This window comes from Girardinichthys multiradiatus, chromosome 20, assembly GCF_021462225.1.
Source record: "Girardinichthys multiradiatus isolate DD_20200921_A chromosome 20, DD_fGirMul_XY1, whole genome shotgun sequence".
Taxonomy (NCBI): Eukaryota; Metazoa; Chordata; class Actinopteri; order Cyprinodontiformes; family Goodeidae; genus Girardinichthys; species Girardinichthys multiradiatus.
Genome location: NC_061812.1, coordinates 31,114,880 through 31,137,429, shown reverse-complemented (window position 1 = coordinate 31,137,429; position 22,550 = coordinate 31,114,880). Strand labels below are relative to the sequence as shown.

At 38.1% G+C, this 22,550-nt stretch overlaps 2 protein-coding genes across 6 annotated transcripts in view; one reads left to right on the top strand and one right to left on the bottom strand.

The window, feature by feature from the left end:
• Nucleotides 1–5,619: 5,619 nt before the first annotated feature.
• Nucleotides 5,620–16,407, top strand: lrrn2 (leucine rich repeat neuronal 2). The gene is made up of 2 exons (XM_047346452.1): nt 5,620–5,900; nt 13,117–16,407. Exon 2 carries the CDS (start codon nt 13,432–13,434, stop codon nt 15,802–15,804), a length of 2,373 nt encoding a protein of 790 aa, XP_047202408.1. The 5' UTR covers nt 5,620–5,900; nt 13,117–13,431; the 3' UTR covers nt 15,805–16,407.
• A 598-nt stretch (nt 16,408–17,005) lies between these two features.
• The window catches only part of elmo2 (engulfment and cell motility 2), a 43,938-nt gene continuing 38,393 nt past the window's right edge, over nt 17,006–22,550 (bottom strand). For all 5 annotated transcript variants that reach the window (XM_047347723.1, XM_047347726.1, XM_047347725.1 and 2 more), the window contains one exon: nt 17,006–20,608. In XM_047347723.1, coding sequence (XP_047203679.1) covers nt 20,408–20,608 — 201 coding nt within the window. In that variant the 3' untranslated portion in view covers nt 17,006–20,407. The remainder of the gene's footprint in view (nt 20,609–22,550) is intronic.

Genomic DNA, 22,550 nt, shown 5'->3' with positions numbered 1-22,550 from the left:
AAAAATGTTACCTGGTAGAATAAGCCTTGATTTCAGCTGCAGTGTTTAGATGGTGTGGTCAGAATTTAGTGTAAAGAGCATTGAAGCATGGATCCATCCTGCCTTTAAGTGTTCAGGCTGTGATGGTGTCATGGCGTGGGGGATATTTTTTGGCAGACATTGAGTCCCTTAGTACCAATTGAGCATTGTTTAAATTTGTGAGTGCTGTTGCAGTATGCGGTTGTCTACCTCCAGCAAGATAATGAACCTATTACAAAGCTCAAATCATCTCACGCTGATTTTATTGATCACTGTACTCCAATGGCTTTCACCGTGACTAAATTTCAATCTAATAAAGAACATGTGGGATGTAGTGACAGGGGAGATTCATCATAGGTGTGCAGTCAATAGATCTGCAACTGTGTGACGCTGCCATGTTGATATAGATAAAAATCTCTCAGGAATGTTTCTGATACCTTGTTGAATTATTGACATGAAAAATTAAAGCAGTTCTATAGGCCAATGCTGGTCCAAACAAGTACTATCCCTCCCTCCATTCATCCATTTTCTAAACCCGCTTCTTACTTACAGGGTCATGAAGGGCTGGTGCCTACTTTCAGCAGTCATTGGTTCGCAGGTCACAAGTCCATCACAGCAACCAAGTACTAGCAAGATGTATCTAATAAAGTGGTGAGTGTATAACAGTAGTTTTGAATATTGCCTGTCTATATGGACTTATTGACCAGTTCTTTGGTGAGAGTGTGAACATTGAACATAGCTGGTACTTGCTTATGCTAACCACTTAGCAGCTAAAATGTTAAAATTATTTCAAGTGAACAAACTTGTTCTCTAGTGTGAACTGAAGTCAGTAACACAACCCATTGGCATTAACATTATTATAATTAATGAGCAATTCTTTTGGGTCTTTTCAGACCAAATGTTTGGTTAAAAATACCCAAATAAAATATCTTGCAATTATAACCCAGCTGTAATTTGTGAGTAATCAACTCCCAGCTTTGCTGTAATTACACTTTCTTATAGCTCTTTACATTATTTTAAACAAGACTGCAGAGATGCACGACATAGCTCACTCACTGTTTTTGTTTGTTTTCACACTGTGAAAAAACCTCTAAATGTATCAGTGACTCAACATCTGCATATTTTCATTGCCCCCAAAGCAGTAGGCGTCTTTTCATTTCATGTCCTGTTATAACCCCATGTGAAAATGTTGGACAGATGCCCACAACATTGAAGTCATCCAAAATAGTTAAGGAATTATTAAACTTTCCAAAGCAGATGTAATTGATTTCCTAATTGGAAATAAAACATGATATGAATAAATCTATTGCATTGTGCTGTGCTGAAAATATATTTCCAAGGCTTATTTTCCATACCAAAACCAAGCCATCATCAACTCAAGAACCGCAGCTATTAGTTACCCAACTTCCTTGCTGTTTTATGATGTTTTGGCCTTTTGCATGGCTAAAAATAAGGCACTTTAAATTGATTGACTTTGTACCCTGCATGATTAATCACACGCGGTACCAGCCCTTGCCAGCATCCATTAGTAATACCTGTTTTATGTTGTTGAGTGTCTCAGGAGGGTGTTTCTTGTTCCAGCTGCCACCAAAGTAGCAAACGTCACCTCTCCTAACAGGCAGTTTTGTTGGGGTTTTTTTTATGTCAATAAGCCCTCTTCATCATCAGTCGTTTGTGTTGTTGTTTCACCCCTGTCATTCCTCAAATGTGTAATTTCAATAATTACCTGCTTACATGTATGGGTTAAAGCATTGCATGTGTTGTAGAAGTGAGAACATCAACATTTATTAAGATACATTAGCAGAAATTAGCTTTGATAATTATACATTGACTTACAAAGGTGCAGAATTTACTTAAACCTTTTTATATTTCGCTGTGTAACAACCACAGAACTTTATAATATATTTTTTGGGCTTTAATGTGAAAGACTGACACAATGTATGTCATATTTGTAAAGCGAAATTAAAATAACAATGTAGATACATAGAGGCTGCCAATTATTATTATTTTTGCCCATTATTCTTTTCAAAATAGCTAAACCTCAGTTGGATCTTTCTTCTGGTTGAGAGTATCTGTGAATAATTCCTGATTATACTGAAGTCTAGAGACAATTCTGTCACAATAATGTATCTTATTCTGAACCATTCCATTGTTTTGGGACGATGTCTTGCTGGGAGGTGAATCGCTGTCCCTCTCAAGTCTTTTGCAGCCTCTGAGAGGTTTTCTTCCAGGATTGTCCTGTTATTAGCTCCATTTATCTTCCCATCATCTCTGAGCAGGTTCTTTGTCCCTGCTGAAGAACTGAATCCATACAGCATGATGCTTTCACCAACATGTTGCATTGTTTGCATAGTGCGTTCAAGTTTTAGTTTTGCAGCCAAGCATTAGTGTTTGCATGTTCTACTCTCATCTGACCATAGCACCTTCTCCCACATGTTTACTGTTGAAACCTGCTGAGGGAACTTCTATTGGCTTTATTTGAATAATGATCAGTCTCCCATAGAAGTCATATATCAGAAGTGAATCCTTAACAGTAGTCCAGTCTACAGATTCCCCCACTTAACCTGTGGATCTCTGCAGCTCCTCCAGAGTTCCCATTTACCTCTTAGCTGCTTCTCTCCTTAATCTACCTCTCAGTTAAGATAGATGACTGTTTTTTAGTAATTTTGTAGTTGCTCTATATGCTTCCCATTTTCAGACGATAGATAAAACAAAACTCTGTGAGATGTTCAAAGCTTGGCATATTGTTTTATAACCTAACTCTGCTTTAAACGTCTCCACAACTTTCTCCCTGTCAGTCTGTTGTGTTCCTTGGTCTTCATCGTGTTGTTGTTTGCTCACTAATGTTCTCTAACAAACCTTTTTCGCAGTCACACTAGGGTGCATATAAATACTAACTTTATGATAAATGTATACTGATACTTAGTATTATTAAATAGCATAAATATCTCATTATAAATACAGCTGTATTTATACTGAGAATAAATTACATACAGGTTAAATTTATTTAGGAATTAGGTGACTCCTGAAGACCGTTGGTTGAACTGGATTTTATTTAGTGTTATCCAAGTCAGAGGGATCTGAATTTAAATACATGCTGCAGTTTTTTATTAGTGGTATTATCATTTTCCAACAGGTGTTAATACTTTTGCAAGGCACTGTGACTAGTGTAGATCTGGTGACAAATTCACATGAAACTAAACATCCCAGTAATTTTTAGAGCAGGTCATTAGGTTCCAGATAACATTAGTCTTCAGTAGTGTTGGACAGCCATGATTTTTACATTTCTGCGGGGTCTCTTGTGTTTTCAAAATGTTTATGTTTGTTTAGCTGCAATCTGAGACACTGCCCTTTAATCTCCAGACAAACAGAGTTGAAAATTTCAGTGGGGACAAACTGAAGATGATGTCTTGCAGCAGTTGTGTCAAACAAATGACAGCATCAGTTTTCTTCCATATTATGTAGTAACTGTTATATTGACTAGAGGATTTCATCACCTCAGTTGAGAAAATGTCATATTTGAAACACATCACCACTCAGTTTTTCTTGTAAAGGTGCATAATAAGATTCACTCTTCATCTAGCATGAGATTTTGTCTATCTAAAGAACAGAGTATGTGTTTCTGTGATTTACAACAAATATGAAAGACAATAACATTTTAAGAAGTGTTTGTGCTTTCTCACTTATCACAAATTCTCTGCATTAATCTTATTTAGGCCTTCAAATCACCTTTACTGTCAGCACTTAAATGCACTCTCCTGCTGTAACTGCAGCTGTAACATGCAAAAGAAATCCTTCTTTTCAAGTTACACCTGCTCCGATTTTAGAGCGTTTACTGCTTATGCATGGTGGACATTTTATTTCCACAGGTGACCTTGCACTATTCTGCATGCAAAGTGTTCATCATGTCTAATTTGGATTGCAGAGGCCCGGTGCACCTTACAGAGTAAAAGGTTTCCCTGCTGCTGTCTTCATTTGTAACATAAAGCCAACACAATGACATGAGTTATTCCATGCAGAATTATTGCACTGCTGCTGATGTACAAAGCTGCTGCAGCATGAGCCTCTCAGTGTTTGCAGTCATATTACATTACTGTCATACATAAATTACCACCAATAGCCATAACTGTTAATGTTGCATATAGAAACTGAAAGCTCCTTTGGCTGTGAATTCGAGAAAAACAGAGAATGGAGACTTGTGAAGAATGTTATTAACAACCAGAAAACTAGCAAAATCAGTTTGTAGTCTCTATAAAGACCTTCACAGTATCCTCTTAACAAAAGATTTGTTATGACTTATTAATTGTCACTAAACTTTAATTTAGCTGAATCTGCATAACATGATCTTAGGACATTAAATAATTTTGATACTCTAGATTTAATTTCTTTATTTTGTAACAAATCTATCCATATTCACAGGCCTTTATATTTGTAAATTGATTTTAAAATCTGGTTAATTCAAGAAAATATTTAAATATTACATAGGATCAGTAAAAAGTTATTTACTTAAGAAATGTATGTTTCTTTAGTTTCTTTGGGATTAACCTAAAGAAAAGTATGTCTATCTACTCTAGTATATACCCTTAATATTTGGTCTGGGCTTCTGGGATTCTTGGTAGATGGCGGCACTGACTTTAGACTTAATAAAACACAGTGGACCAACGCCAGCAGATGACATGGCACCCCAAATCATTCATGACTGTGGAAACTTCACACTGGATTTCAAGCAACTTAGCTTGTGTGACTCTCCACTTTTTCCAGACTTTGGGACCTTAATTTACATCTAAAAAAGCACTTTGGACTATTGATCAACAGTCTAGTGATTTTTGTGCTCAGCCCACATAACACACTTTTGATGTTGTCTCTGGTTCAGGAGTGGATAAACACAAAACATGCAGAGAAAGAAAGCAACAGATGTAGCCCCTTTTCTGGATATGACCGAGTTTGATGGCTCTTGGAATTCTGACTCTAGCCAAAGTTATGTTGTGAACCTCTCCCAAATTATTCAACTGGCTTTGCTTCCTACTTATGAAGCTCCACTAATCCCAGATTCCACTTGATATTTTGTTGCACCTTTTTCAACCACATTTTCCTTCCAACGAACTTTCCATTAATATGACATGGTCAAACATAACAATGCTGTATTAAAATTCTTTTTTATTCGATTTGTGTAATACACAAATCTTTGGGTTTTTAACAGTTGAAAGTTCTTAAATCTAATCATCACAAATAGGACAAAAAATGATCGAAATACATTAGATTTTTTGAAAAAAATAGCTTTTGGGTTATTTTCTAATTTATTAAGATTTACCTATATGTTATAATTGCTGCACATAAGTTATAATATGTCTCCTGGTTTTCCCAATGTGTGTATGCATGACCCAGCACTGTGGCTTGGTGTTCAGTGTGCATTCACAATGCTATTGAAAGACCCCAAACAAACATTTCATCCAGCAAAAAAAACAGAAAAAAAAACAGCATGTTGTTATAAAAACAAGAGGTTTTCTATTGGCTTGTGAAATTGGAAAATAGAAAGAGGCCGAGACTGAGGCAGGCAGGAAGAGAGAAAGAGAGAGAGAAGGAGAGATGAGAAACGCTGCTGCAGAACACACCTCATCTCCTCTGTAGCTGGAGGGATAGAGGGAGAGAGAGATTCAGTCTGTGCCAATTTTCTCCTCTGCTCCAGAGACGGAGAGGGAGAGCCAGGAAAGTGATATTTCAGAAATCTTATCAGATAAACAAACAACAGACAGAGACAGAGAGAGGGGAGAGGCAGAGGAGAAGAGGTGCCTTTCCGAATGAAGCATCCAAAGAGACAATACAGAGAACAAATGGAGAAAGAAGAAGCTACAGCGAGAAATGTAGTCAATGCTTCTGTTGAGGTAAGAGGCTGGAAACATGTTGATATGTTTGTGCTAGGAGAACATCCTAGCACACGTAGAGACATGCACATATGCAGCACTGAATGTATGCGCATCCACTTAAAGGTGAGGACAGCAGGTGTGAGTGTGTGCATGAGTGAAATGGAGAGGCTTGTAGGAAAATAAATGTTTGTGTTGAGGATGTCTGTGTGCATGTTGGAACAAATTCAGCTCCAGAGCAACGCATCGTTCTCTCTTCTTCTTTTTTATTTCAGTCTGCGTCCAGCACCTTTATCTCTGTTATACCATCCCTCATTCTTGCTCTCCATTCTGTCCTGTTGCTCAGGCTCTGTGCTGGAGCTGTAGAGCCCACATAAACGAACTGCTCAGGAACATTTCCTGCATGCAGCTCTACTTTAAACCATTTTCTCTCTGCTTGCCTCTGACTTTATCCTGAATTGCATAGAGTGCAAATGTGACTAATCAGAAATTACTTTGTTTTATGTTCTCCCCATCATAGTTCCCATGTAGGTTCAGCCCACTGTTTTCTTCGGAGTTTTCGGTTAGAACTTGGAGATTGCAACGGATTATCATCGAATTATCCCACTACTGATCTTAAGGTAGAGCTGAGTGGGAAAAGACAGAAGGCAATAGGTCTCTTTAGGGGTTACCTTTCTAGTTTAACATGTCCAATAAACACCTCCCTTTATCTGCTTTTTAAAGCGGATGTTTACGAGTTCTGTTTGCTTCTTTATTTTTACATCATCTTTGACAATCACACAAATATTTTCACAAATTGGTCCCTAAGAGTTTGCCTTTGTGAGTAGATATGTTGTAAGGAATACTATACATTTGGATGTATGAGTAAGGTATTGTCACAACTAGCTAAAAATAAACTCAAAAACAATATAAACCATGAAAAGTAATAATAATAATAATAATCATCATCATTTTTGAGCCATGACCCTAGCAAACACAGGGGTATTTGGCAGTGAAGTACAAAGCAGCTCAGGTCATAACTAAGTGTTTGGCCACAGCTCTTGGGCATAAAACCTTTGGCTTTCCTCTACAGGGAACAAATACACTGTTGACTCAAGTTAAAGCTGTGGTCAAAAGCATTACAACCCAAAGAGGCTTTCTAAAGCCATAAAAGCCACATGACTCTAGAAGAATATTTTTGCTCATCCATTTTTAAAAATAAAGATTCCAGAAAATGTGTTTGTTTTATTGGTAAAATAAATAATCACAGTTGGATTTTTATTATCTCTTTTTGAAAAAAATTCTAACTTTTGCAAAAAGATTGGGTACATATTCTTTGATTAAAAAAAATTGCATAGTTTGGAATGTAAAGACAAATAAACAAATAAAAAACACATTAATTGCACTAACAGTGTCATTTTACTGTGAAATGTTTATTTGCAGATACTGCATAATACATAAAATACATGATAATACACGATACAGGAAAAACTGCTAAATCTAGCCTTTTAATTACCTTTATATTTTGGGCTAACGTTATCAGGAGCCACTGTGGAGAGCCTGCTGAGACACATGCGGCCCTGGAGCCACAGGTTGGAGAGCCCTGGGCTAAGGTTCAGGTTATTTCTTGGTCTTTTACAGAAGTGGGGGCAGATGAAGGAGATGACAGATGAAGCATCAGAAGTGAGTTTGAGCTAAAAGGTATCCTATAGGCTGCCTTTAGATTCAGCTGTTCATTGAACAGATGAGATCAATTCCTAGAGCCCCCTTTCCTTAAGCCTGAACTCACAGAACTGTGGTCTGCCTACAGGTCCTGGAGAGTTCTGCTTAGTTAAATAACATTTTGTGGCACCAGAGAGAGGCTGCAAGTGGTCTGCTTCTAAGAAATCTGCAGAAATGAGCACATCTCATGGCCACAAGCCTGCTTCTGCAGCAGAGACAGCTTACAGGAATGTGATGGCGGAAAAGTTTCATGTTGTCCCATGAAATGGTTAAATTAATTTAATTGCATATAGCAGACTGTCACACTTTTTTACCCCTGTAGAAAGGCTTTATTGTCTTATGTGCTTCTATTTTTAGGCATGAATTTATTTATTTTAGGTTAATATACTTTGTTTTCATTTATAGTCCCACTTTTAGGAAGATATCCTCCTGGCCCCCATCCATTGTACTGAGATACCTAAATAGAATTCCTGAAAATGTCTTATTGTTCTGGTATGGCACCCCAAGATCATTATTAGCTCCCAGTTGAGCTCCCATTGCAAAAACTTTATGGAGACGCCACTGAGTCACATTTAATTACTTTTTCAGTTAAGCTCAACCCTTAAAGCAACATTCCCTAAATGGTCATTTGAGCTTTCTTTTGATAATTTTTCTTTAAATGAGCAAAGTCCTGTTGCAGAAAATCGCTGGGTTTTTGTAAAGCTTCATGTGAAGTTTCTACAGAAATATGGAGTCTGCAGAGTACGAATGGGCAGAAATATACTGCATTTATCTAAGCTTAAAAAAGATTGCACAGTGTAATGAAGGTAGCCACTGAGACATACACATCTATTTTACTCTACTTTTGTGAAAAATTCAAACACTTTACTGGCACTTAACAGCACATGATTCGGCATTTCTGAAATGGCCGTAAATGCTATGAGCTTTCCAGGACAAGCGATTTAAGCAAAGCAGATCAAAATTAAATGATGAATCCATTACTGAGCAGGTTGCATGTAAAAGGATGAATGAGCTGAGATTAAAGCAAATGGATGATGAAGGGGTATGATGAATCCTAGGAGGATGAAATTGCTCATTTTTACTGTTACAGCTCACACAAACTGACTTATACACAGCACTTAAAACAACTCCCACCTTTTGCTGGCTAAATTATATTATTTTTTGAACACCTCTCATACTGAAAGAATATCTTTAAAACACTTTGTACTTTAAAAGAAAGATTCTCCTCACTTTTTCTCAACCACCAGCAAACACCTAAACACCAAAGCTTTAACATTTCTATATTTCCTTCCATCACGTAAAAACTGCACATATGCAGAGTTTCTGCACACCAATTGATAGGATGAGCTAAATTTGGAAATGTCAGGAGAGGTAATTAAATACTTACAAAACCTAATTACAGAAATTGAATGGATGGCTTTTATTGCAATGCAAATGGATATTTATGCAGCACATGTCCTTTTGCAGCTTGATGTTCAGGACTGTACAAATGTTCTGGGCAGGTGAAGAGGCTTTTAAAATTAATTCAGTTTAATTCAGGCAACTGCACAAAAATCTGATTTTATAAAGTGGAGTGGTAATCCTTTGCATCTTCCAGACAAAAAATATGCCCCCTGACTACCCATTAAATTTTACTGTATAATTTACGTCACGTATTTATATCATTATGTGATTCTTCTTTTCAAGAGTAGATGTTTTGTGGGGCAATATTGTCTGTTTCTGAACATCTGTCTTGATATCAAGTAATTTAAACAAAACACACCTCGAAATTTAAACTGAGTGTCTAACTAAACCACTTGAGATTTTGTCTGCACACATATTCCAAAATGTATTTATCAGAATCATTCCCATCAGAAAATCCTGCAATGCCTATGCTATGCCAGCAAGTGGCGATAGCATTGAATTTTATAGAGTTAAAATTCAAAACAAGAAGACTGCTAAGAAGTGTGGCTAAAGCCTTGTTAGGTTACAGATTCTCCCAGTGCAATTGTGGCTCATGTTTTCTTTGACACTGTCAGCCCATTTCCTCTTAGTCATTAAGACAACAGTTAAGGTTTAATGGAAGCCAAGTCAGAACAAAGCAAGGATGATGGACTTCGCTGTTGTTCTGGTTTCTAGCACAGGAAGGAAAGTAGTCATGTACAAATTTGGCCTTTATCTTTTCTCTGAATATCCATCCAAAATACATACAAAACATACAAATAACATGTTTTTGAACATAGCCACTCTGTAGCGTGGCAATCTCATTTTCCAAAAGTTCCCATATTTTGTTTTTACTAAAAACTAATGCTGCTTGTAGATGGGAGGTGAAAACCCAGGGGGAAAAGTCTGTTTTGCAAAACATGCTTGGTAGTTTACAAATGTACACATGGCTGTAAAAGAGACTAAGGTGGGAATATTTGTTTCCATGTAATGTAAGCAGGTAATAGGAAACGAAAGTTAAACATAAGATCCCAAAATGTACTCAACTATTCTGGGAAGGCTATACAAAAGTATACAATAAATTGAAATTGTGTTTCTGTTACCTATTAAGTAGTATCTTCAGACGTGGGAGTTTAAACAGTACCTGGGAGGGGAAAGCAGCAATTGGCTGACACCGGGCAGCAGGAGGACTTGCCAAAAAAGTCAGTGCAACTCCATGGTCAGCGATAATGTCCATCCACCAGTTCATAGTCAGTCTCCATGGTAACCAATTGTTGTATTGGCTGATGGGAGGTGGTAGCCTCTGCTACTTCCACTACCTCTTTGAGTTAGCTCAGATATGTACCACTGCTCTATACAAGCAGGCTCGCAAGCTTACAAAATTGTATAATTTTGTAAGCTTGTATAAAGCTTACATGGTTGTATAAAGCTTGTATCTTTATAAGGTCTCTTCCTAAAATGACCTGGACATCATATCCATTGATAAAACTGAATAAATTGTCAAAAATGTGACGTCTCTGAACAGATCAAGAATCAGTTTTCTTCTACGTTGACACAGAAACGGTGTTTGAGCCCTCCATCACCAAAGCCAAGGGCTTTACCTCATTGTTTCAGGTAACTTTAGGTTTAGGTCCTCAAAACATTATGACAGGATCTTCTTGTTCTCACTTCTTTAAATTTCATGAATACCAATCCAGGTGGCTTTTACATACATCTGCATACTAATATAATGCCCTGAGTTTGTACAACAGCTGAGGCAAGATCATCCAAATCTGCAGTGCTCCTACGTTATTGAAAAGGTATGATGTTTTCCATATCTCTTGATGCAGATAATTATTTGTCTTATTCTAGTCATGTGTGCGATTTGGACCAACAGTTGGTTTTGCATAAGTTTAATTTGACCAAAACAACAAGGATAAGCCTTTGCGATGATATATACATATAAAAATTTGAAAAAAGCCAGCACTTTAAGTCTCATGAAAAAACAATCATATAACTTTTTTGAATAGTAATAGTCTAGATTATGCCACACATTGTTTGGGTTTCTCCTATTAAAATCTGGTGTTGAGATAAGGTTGAGAAAGGCACATTGATTTTTTTTAACTAAGTGAGTCAATTACGGGGCTACTTTGATTGCTGCCAAACATCTATGATCTGTTAGAATGATAATTCTGTATTATGAATACTAAGTTGCTCCTGACATGAAAGCCTGCCAAAAGCTGATGTAACTCTAGTTATGTGTGTGTGTGTGTGTGTGTGTGTGTGTGTGTGTGTGTGTGTGTGTGTGTGTGTGTGTGTGTGTGTGTGTGTGTGTTTGCTTGTTTCAGCAGCAACTACTCACCCTATTAGAGTATTTAAAACTCTAATGTCCCCATTAGAGTCTTAAATACAGAGGATTGGTGACATGAAAGATTCTTGGGGTCCAATTTTAATGTTTCATAACATTACACTCTGACCATGTCATGTGAAATATTGAAATATTGATGACTATGTTGCATGATTACATAACTCCTGGTGGAAAATAACAGCAAAGATTGGAGCAGAACATAAATGTATGTGTCCTTACTTCAACACCATTTTTTTTTTAAATCACAGTCGCTTAGCTTTCACAATCGTCGCCATTTATGTGCTATTATTCTGCCTCTGCCTAAATGGACTTTGAAGGGAGAAACCTATTTTTGGACACCCAATATTCTTGATTGTGTGTTTCTGTCGTTTTTCTGTTCTGAGTTGCAGAGAATGTGTGTATTTATGAGTTGTGCTTTCAAAAACTCATTAGCAAAATGCTGCAACATTGTTATAGCAAAATGTTCTAGCATCCAAATGTTATCTAAAGGCTTTGGAAACGATGATGTTAGAATATAATTTACAGAGCATTATAATTTACAGATTTCCTGTGTTTTTGTTTTTTTGTGTGTTCAAATGTTTCAGATCATCAAACAACTTTAAACATCAGAAAAGGATAACCTAAGCAAATACAAAATAGCAGTTTTGAAATGTTGATTTTGTTTGTTGAGGGAAAAGATATCCAAGCCAAGTTGGCAGAATATGGAAAAGTTATTGCCCCATTAAACTAATAATTGCTTGTGCCACCCTTGGCAGCAAAAACTGCCATCTAGATAAGAACTGGCGGTGAGTCTTTTACATCTGTGTGATGGATTTTTGGCCCACTCTTCCTTGTGAAATTGTTTAATTCTGCCACAATGACTCTTTATAATCAAAAATGGCCTTTCTGTAACACTACACCTTCTCAGTCAGATTTAAGTCCAGACTTTGATTAGGCCATACAAAACCTATAACTTTTACATTGTCGTGCTGCTGATAGGTGGGCAGGATATTCTAGTGGAGAGCAGAATTCATGGTTCCATCAATTAGAGCTAGTATTTTGGGTCCCAAAGCAGCAAAGCAGTCCCAGAGCACAACACTGTTTTCCCTATTAAAGTCAAAACTAAACCAAACAAACATGGCACACACATACATTGCAAACATTTTCACTTTTGTCTTGTCAGTTAACCGAATAGGTTCCCAAAGTCATCAATATGTTTGTTTGTTTTTTGGCAAATGTGAGACAAGTCATTTTGGTCTGCAGTGGTTTTGACCTTGGAACTCTCCCATGGATAAAATTTTTGCCAAGTCTCTTTCTTAATGTTGAAACATGAACACAGACTTAAAATAAAGCAAGTGAGGTCTGCAGTGCTTTGGACTTTTTTCTGTTTTTTTTTTTTTTTTTGTCTCCTCCAAGATGAGTCGTAGATGCACTCTTGGAATAATTTTAATAGGCCAACCACTCCTGGAAAGTTTTACCACTGCTCCATGTTTTCTCCACTTATAGATTATGACTCTCACTGTGTTTCTCTGCAGTCCCAAAGCTTTAACACTGGCATTGTAACCATGCAGATTGATACATGTCAATGACTGTTTCTCATCTGTTTTAAATTTCTTTAGCATGTGCTGCTTTTTGAAATCTTTTAATCTGCTTCATGTTGTTATTGAGTCTACTGGTGAGGCAATTTGTTTGATAATCTGAAGTAGGCAAATACTTCTCAGAACAGTACTTCCATATAGAAATGGTCTCTTATTGAATATCTTTCTGATCTTGTGTTTCTGAAAACAGTGACCCAAGGAATGAGTCATCCACCTGCAGCCAGCACCTGAGACTGACCTTCTGACAACGAACACCATCAGCCGACAGCCGTTGCCACTGCAAAGTCACACATTGTGCAGAAGAATTGTGTTAATTAGTAGATCTACATTTACATTTCTCAAACGTATTCAAAACCACTAACTCTAAATGTTATGCTGAGTGGTGAAACCAAACAATCTGCCTTAGAGTTACAGTTTGCTCACACATCTCCTGTCCAAATGATTCATCCTTCATCTCCATAACAAAGTCTTCCTTACTTTGTATGAATCACCTCCTGGGAGGATTATGAGGCCAGCTTTAGCTCTCCTGCAGTCAAATTGTCTCTTGTTTGTGTTTAGCGGTATGTGCGTGCCCATTGTTGTGGGCTCCCTGCCACCAGCACTGCCGTGGTATGTTCCATGTCCAGTGAGGTGTGTGTGTCAGATCAAGCCATGGTTCTCCCCAGATTCAATCTACCATGAAGCCCCCACAGTGGACTGTAACAATCTGTTGCTGACGAATCTCCCCTTGCCTTTACCACTGAACACCCATACCCTTCGCCTGCAGAGTAACCTGCTGTCAGTGCTGGACACTGCAGTGCTACATGGGCTCTCCAACCTCACGGACTTGGACCTTTCGCAAAACCGCTTCAGTCGTGTTAGGATGATAACCCAGAGCTCCCCCCTGCCTTCTCTGCTGTCGCTACACCTCGAGGAAAATCATTTCAGTCACCTCCCAGAAGCCTCCTTCTCATCACTGTCAGCTTTACAAGAACTCTTTCTCAGCCATAATAACCTCCATTCAGTTGCACCTGGAGCCTTCAATGGCCTTAACTCCCTTCGCCGTCTTCACATCAATAACAACAGACTCACGACGATTGACCCTCTGTGGTTCAGAGCATTGCCACAGCTTGAGGTTCTCATGCTTGGGGGAAACCCTGTGGAGGCTCTGCCTGAGAGGGGCTTTGTGGCCCTAACATCCCTACGAAGCCTTGTACTTGGTGATATGGGTCTGAGAGGTTTGGCTGAAAAAGCACTTGAAGGTCTTGATGAACTAGAAAGCCTTTCCTTCTATGAGAACCATCTTACTAAGGTACCAAGACAAGCTCTGAAAAGGGTGCCAGGTCTCAAGTTCCTCGACCTCAACAAGAACCACATCAAACTGATCGAGACAGGGGACTTTAAAGACATGGTGAATCTAAAAGAGCTCGGTCTGAACAACATGGAAGAGCTTGTGTCAATAGATAAAGCCTCCCTGGAAAACTTGCCAGAGCTTACCAAGCTTGAGATCACCAATAACCCACGTTTGTCCTATGTTCATCCTCAGGCTTTTGTCAGGCTGAGCAGACTGGAGAGTCTTATGTTAAACTCTAATTCTCTAAGTGCTCTGCACCAGAACATCATGCTCTCCCTGCCAAGTCTTCAGGAGGTCAGCCTACACTCCAACCCACTGCGATGTGACTGCCTGTTCCACTGGGCCGCCAGGGACACCTCTCATCCTCGAATTGAAAGGGACATGCAAATGAAGACCCAAGCAGCCCGGGTAGTACGCTTCATCCAACCCGAGGCAACCTTGTGCTTTGAACCCCCAGAACTGAGAGCACGCAGAGTAAGAGAGGTCTCTTCTGGAGAGATGTCTGCATCCTGCCTCCCAACTATTCCTGCCAGTTCCCTTCCCTCATATGTTGGTGTTCAAGAAGGGGGGAAACTGGTTTTGCACTGCCGAGCACTTGCAGAGCCACTTCCTGAACTGTACTGGGTGACCCCTTCTGGCCTGAGACTCGGCCCTTCAGCAAACAGTACATCAGAAAGTTTTTCAGCTTTTGCTATCTGTAGAAACACAACTTCTAATGGCTTTAACCACACATCTGCCCTCAGTTTCCAGCACTCAAAAGCTCAAAATGATTCTGTTTGCCAGTTCTTCAAACACTACCAGCTACTGCCTGAGGGAACTCTAGAGATTAGCAGGATCACCCCCAGAGAGGGAGGTTTGTATACCTGTGTGGCTGAGAATGCATTAGGAGCAGATACACGCAGTGTTACGGTAGGAGTACATGCCAGAGGGAAAAATAGAAAGAGGGGGGTGGTGACTAAACCGAAGAAATTTCAAGCCATCAGAATAGATGCAAGGTTGGAGTTGAACGAGGTTGGAGAACACTATGCTATCTTGTCCTGGCAGTACAGACAAAACCTCCCCTCCACTCGCCTATCCTGGCAGGCCCTGCACTCCAACTCCCACACACCAACGTTCACCACACGGATTCTTGCTGGCACGCAGAGCTTCAACCTGACTCACCTGCAGGCAGAGACATTTTACATAGTGTGTTTACATCAAGGAATCAGTGAAGATGGCAAGCATGCCAACCAAGGGTCAGGGGAGAGCAAAAAGCCTCAGTGCGTGTCGTTCAGGACCAAGGATGTGCCAGAGACCCAGCCCGGTCTGCAGCTCAACCCAGAGCTGACCTCCATAGCGGTCACACTACTGCTTCTTGGCTATATACTGCTGCTAGCGGTGCAGGGCTGGGACACCGAACCTGGTGAAGGAGCAGGGAAGCATCACAATGCCCTCTGTGTGGATATTAAGGGTCCCCAGACTGTAATCATCGGTCAGAAAACAAAAGAGAGTAATGAAGATCAAACAGACCTGAAAGAGAAGCTGGAATCATATTATATAATTTGAGATAATTATACCCATTCTGATGCAGACAAGATAAACCGGCACACATCCATAACATGGAACATGAAATATACACTTTAGCACTCACACAAATGAAGGAAACAGAGGTTATGGCGCAACAAGAGATTTGTATTTATTTTATATAAGCATAAAGTATATATTGACTTTGTTTCTGTGTTGAGATGTGCTGTAAAGATTGCTTATCTCCCCGTGCCAGGAAAATAAAACTGGACAATTATACTCCTGCTTAACACAAGGGAAACAACTGAGCCCGAGTTGCCAATGACCAGTGGACTGAAACTAAAAAGAGCTTCATACATTTCAGGAACGGATATTTACAGAAGAGAGCTGCTCAGACCTTCGGGGTTTTGTCCTGTTTATAGTCAACATGTTTCCACTGACTCGAGCATACTCTCTCAAAGCTGATAAATCTGCGTTACGACGGGCACTGAAGGAACTTTCTGCTTGTATGGACAGTCAAATTGATTCATGTACACAGCACTTTTGCTTTGTTCTTGGACTGAGATGTCCATCTTGCATATGGTGAGCTCATCCCTGATGCAACATCCCACACTCTGTTTTAAAATAAAAGTGATTTAAAAGTGACCCCTTTTGAGCTTCATAAATTACATACTTTGCATCTACTTATATATTTTGTTTCATCAAAAAGAGTTTTAATGTATTGAAAATCCTCATTTGACAGGCTTTGAGATTTAAAAAAAATATTTATAAATCATTTCCACAAGGCTTAGTTTCTTTCCCAAACCAATAAGAATACTAATGACGTTTAGACATCTGATGCCACAAGACACAGTATGTCCCCTGCTGGAGGAGGAATGTAATTGAGAGGCCAAATTTAGGGGCTGGACGTTGTAATTTTTCCAAAGGCATTGAATGTTCATCATATCAAAGCTGGATATTAAACTCTCTAGATAGCTCTATGCCAAGATAAAAAAAAATATACAACATTTAAATGACAAAAGAAAGTATACAATTTACTAATTAGGTAGCATCTGAAGGCAGTTTGTTTTAGTTGTAAAACACTTCATAATTATGCATTACTTAGTGTTGGTCTATCACATAGACCAACACTAGGACATTACGTTGGAGGTTGTGTTTGTTTGTAAGATGACAACATGTGAAAACCAAAGATCAATACTTTTGCAAGGTAATGTAATTCAGTGTTAAGAATCAAAACATAAAGCATTAGTTAGGACTTCTTTATTCACGCAAAACATAATACAATTCTTCAATAAGGCAAGACATTACTGTATATACATAAAATTATATATATGTATACCATATTCAAATATGTATACAACTCTGTCATTCTTTAGTAGAACTACATAGTGTAAATACATTTTTGTAAGTCATGTAAAAGAGTACCAGATCTAAAAACTTCAAATCCTTGTTCATTCAAGGCAAGAGTTACCCAGTTATGTAAAATATTACGATTATTTGTTGCAACAGTAGTTGATGTAAGAACATAGTCACCTAGTTTAGTTACTGGTTTGATTATGGGTGGTAAGGTGACTCTTAGAGCTCAGAGTACTATGCTTTAGACAGGATGAACAAAAGAAAGACCAGGTCAGCTTTTTTCACTAATTCACTACAATAAAAATAAAAAAAAACATTTGGTAAACATAAAGGCCGGGAGGGAACTGCATCTTTTACACAGTGCATATTCAACTGATGAAAATGTACTTTCTAAGTTTGATAGTGTTTTCCTCGGCCTACACTGATATGAACTGAACTTATTTTTTTAACTACTTGAATTTCCAATATCAGATTAAAACCAAACTTGGAAAAAGCAAATCTTATACACAATGTTCCCTCTGTTACATTAGCATCAACAGTTACATAGGTTTTCAGTACAACCTGACATCATAGTTACAGTAGATTCTGGGAATGGCGTCCTTACTAAACAATATAATGCATTTGGTTCCGTGTATAATGAGCATGTTGAACTCACAAACTGAATGCAAAAACACTCATAGACAGGGTCCCTTCACATTTCCAATTTTAAAACTCTCCTTTTACAGACTTCAATCTCCAGACATCTCACTACGTTTTCACCTACAAACATTTACTGAATATATTCTGTAGAGGCCATACCCAAAGAATGGATAACATATTGAGTTTAGGGATGCAATCCAAACATTAAAGTGTTCTTAGATGTTCTTGGATGTTTCAATTCAGGGTAAACTGGAAAAACCACCTACATTTAATGTGCAACTTTTAGCAAATTAGCTAGGCTCATCAGATGTTTAACTGAACTAAAAATATGGCAATGATCATCTTTTATTAGTAAAAATAGAATACTCTGCTTCTTTGAGCAATTTATTTTTGGAAATTCATTCTTTTAGTTTTAACGTTGCAAAGGGAAACAAAAGCCTGAAATAACACGTATTTTACTTTTCTCCTTAATGATCCAGAACTTGGAAACACTGGAAAGCAGACTGTGTAGGAACCCCTTCTTAGAGCAATACCCCATTTCATGAGAAACATGTGTAGTCATTTACAAAAATATAATTCTATAGTGCATTAACAAATAGTAGCAGTGCTTAGCATCAGCCATCAAGCCTAAAGTACAGGGCCAGGAAATACTATGTGGAAATAGAAAGTGACAACAAACAACTGCGCTCACTTGAAAACACACAATCCTGTGTTCATGTGATGCATGAGCAGTAACAGATGTATCTGGTTTTTGGAGGGTTTGCATGCACTTTATTGGAGCATGGTGTTGCCTAGCACAGCTCCATGAATAGATTGCAGAGAACCTCCTTAAATCTGCTGGTCTGTGCATTGTGAGTAAATGTGTTCAACTGCTAAATAGGTAGAACAAATAAAGGCAGCATCCCTCACTTGTGCAATGTCAGATATGTGTTTATGATCCAAACCCACAATGAAACACCATGCTTTAAACTGTCAAAACACAGTCCCACTTTACTATAATGCTGACCTAATGTAGCATTTATATTCAAAACAAATTCAAAAGTTACTTACTTTACATCCAACATGATGTAGTTGTAGCCATTTTAGTACATCTGTGATTAGACAGTTGTTAAGTACCTGAAATAATAACCATTTTATGTGACAGTGTAACTTGGGCATCATGTGATTATTTACCCATAAAAAAGGTTTTTCCTGTTTCACATATATGCACAACATGGAAGAGAAAAAAATATTTGAATGATTTTTAACACTGTTAAATTGTTGTTTAACAAGACATAATTACAGAGGTATATTATAGTTGTATACTGTGTATTTATGTATACTCTAGTTAACTGTTTATAAAACACCTTTAAACACCACTTCATAAAGCTGCAATTGATTAGGTTTTTCTTGACCAAAGCTAATTTCCAGTTTTCTTTGAGGTCTGACCTGTAGATTTTGATCTTGACTGATTTAGATTTTTTATTCTAAAGTCTTTAACACATAAAAGGCATAAACTGAGCTGCAGGTTCTTTGAGTGAGACATTACTTTTAAATCCAACAGAAAACACTGTGATATTTATGAACCATATAGTCAATAAAGTTAGTTTTGATGTAGGGGAAAGAAAAAAAAAAAGATTTTTCATAATCTGGAAAATTATCAGATTCCGATCTTTGGCCGATTGATTAATGGATCTCTACTTCACAGACAATAACATTCTCTCTTATAATATCTTTATGTCTGCTACAACTAGATTATACAGGTATGCCACATGTTCCATATAATACTAGGGCAAGTTATAGTGGTAAGGCAATACATTTTAAGATTTTAACATGCTGGACATGAGACTGAACCAAAGGTTCAGAGAACATATTCTGACTGTTCCTTGAGTCAGTGGTTCCTAAACTTCTTATAACAAGTACCACCTCAGTCAATACTACGCTTTCTAAGTACCACCACACTACATACCACGGGACTTAAACTTCATTTCTTTTACAATTTCTTGCGTTTTGGGTGCACCACTAGACTGGATGCTGGTCTTTGGATATGAGTATCTTCAACAGAGATACACATTTCTGGGGACAGTTCTCTAACACATGAACATCTCATTTCATAGCAGAAACAGACCATTACAGAGAAAACGTCCATCTTAGCCATCTAATTACAGTACAACATGTTTGATATTAATGAGGCAATAATGTAGGAGTTGATTGCATTTTACTGTACATATGAAGGGATGAAAAGCATCACAGCAAGATTTAAACTGAAACAGTAGCCCCTTCATTCCCAGTTGCCATGGCTATCAAACATGGCTTGACTTAGCAACAACACCTTCATTTTACCAAGAAAGTAAAAGCTCGTCTGCAGGTTTCGATCCATGTCAGCCATATTTAATCTCTGTGCACAACAGAAAAGTGAAGATGCGGCCAGGGTTCTCAACTGTTAAGTAAAGTTTAACCTCTGACCTCACCGTAAAGCTATTATAACATTGTGTTTTTAAATCTAGCAACCATACTGCATCATAAACATTTGTTTAAAGTTCTGGAAAGAAGAAAAAAAATCAACTGTTAGAAATGTAAGCAGCTAAATTCATCAAAGGATGAGTAAACGTATCTTTTATCAACATATACATGCATGGCATTTGAGCACACACAGAAGCACACACACGACTCAGCTGTAGTTGTAGGTGAAGTTATAAGAGCTAGGCTCCTTTGGCACTGGAGGCGGGGCTTCGGGGATTGTGATGTTCTCAAGGTCGAGGAGGCGGAGCTTCATCTCCATACTTATGAGAGTATCTAGGTCGCTGCGTGTCAGGTCACTGCCCATCTCTCTCCCCAGCAGCGCACATAGCCCGTCGGTCCAGATGCAATACTGCACATGAGGGCACACACACAAATATACACAGAGGAGCTTTGGTGAATAAGGATCCTTCACAGTTGAATTTACTGACCGCAGTGGCTCTATGAGGGGGATTATACCCAGATAATACACACAGTAAGGAGAGCAAATTAGGACACCCTATTACACATTCTGCTTTATATCAAGAAAGGTTCACATATCGATTTCTAATATAAATGTGTATTTCTGGAAAAGAAAGTGATTTAATTGAACTTAAACAACAAAAATTCAACTTGTTTTCCAAACGATATCAATAAAATTTGTTTTCTAGCTGAGGAAATTTTCGGGGCGTTGTCATGTTGCAGGGTCCAAATCTGCTTCTATTGTCATTTTTTTTAAAGATGGTCTCACATTTTCTTCAAACCCCCCTTTGATACACAGTAAAGTTCGTAGTGGATTCAATGAGAGGGAGCTGACCAGGTCCTGCTGCAGGAAAGAATGCCCAAACCATGACACTACCACCTCTATGTATCATGGTTGGTATGAGCTTCATTGCATTGTACAGACATGTCAACAGTAGCAAGAGCCTGCTGTTGGTCCTTTAGGGTTTGTGGTCTCTGTTGTGGTATGCTCTTGGGGTAAACTTGCTTGGTTTCCTAACTTGCTTGTTCTGAATGTCCTCCAGTATTTTTTTTTTTTTTTTTACAGTGAAATGACATGTTTAAAATTCTTTTGAGACTACTTCAAATCCATTGCCAGGCTCATAGGATGTTAAAATCCTATTTCTGAAGGCCTCAGAGTGTCCAGAAAGTCATTTGTGAGTGAGTTAAGTGGTTTTTATCATGAGGTGGTTGCGTTGTGTCTCTCTTCGTGGGACATGTTGGTCTTCTTCAACAGAGCAACTTCTGGCCATTGGCTCGAGCACACAGTGAAGTCCTAAGTACACCTGAGTCGGTGCAGCAAATCACTTTGATTCCTGTTTATTCTCCTAAGATGAAAGAACTCCTAGCTCTCAGCTGTTGGTGCATATTCTACGCGAATGTCACAGCTAAAATAACGCTGTTCTTTGATAATAGAATCCTTCTTCCTAAAGCTGTGACTAACAAACCTTTAGATAAATATGGATAGATTTTCCCCTAAACACAAGCATAATACAGCATTAAAATCAGAATCAGCTTTATTGCCAAGTTTCTAAAGACAAACAAGGAATTTGACTCTGGTACACTTTGCTCTCAATAATAAAGAATATATTTTTTAATGAACATATATACACAATTGACTTTACAATGGAATATAATGTGAGATCAGTCCAAGTATGCATTGTGTTGTTCTGAAACTCTGACTGTCAAGTGTTCATCAGAGAAACAGCCTGGGGGAAGAAACGGTCTCTGTGGTGGCTGGTTTTAGCAGACAGCGCTCTGTAGCGCCAACCTGAAGGTAAACATGTTGGCAAAATGTGCAAATCATCCTATATAAGGGCTTTGCGAATTACCGAGTTCCTACACTTTTCTAGACTCAGCTTTCTAAAGATCTCAGTTCTGTCCATTTCAAAATATTAAAATTATAAATATAACTAAAGCAGCCAAAACAGAAAAGAGAAAAAAGGAATGAATAAAGGACAGACAAATCGAAAGAATTAATGATTTTAGGATACAACAAAAGAAGAAATGAAATGAAAGCAGAGGAAAGGAAAGCAAAGGAGAGCAAAGGAAAGGAAAGGAAAGGAAAGGAAAGGAAAAAACATAAAGAAGAAAGGAAATAGTTGCACAAAGAAGAAAAAACAGACTCCAGTAAGAAAAAGGCAAAGTACATAAAAAAGATGGAAGGTTTCTATCCTATAGAAAATGAGAAGAGAGAATGAAGCGTGGGAACACAAATACTTTTCTTCATTCTTATTTTCTGTTTTGATACGTATCCAGGCATGGAAAATACAGAAATCAAATTCTAGACTTTTCCATACCTTTCCAGACTGTGT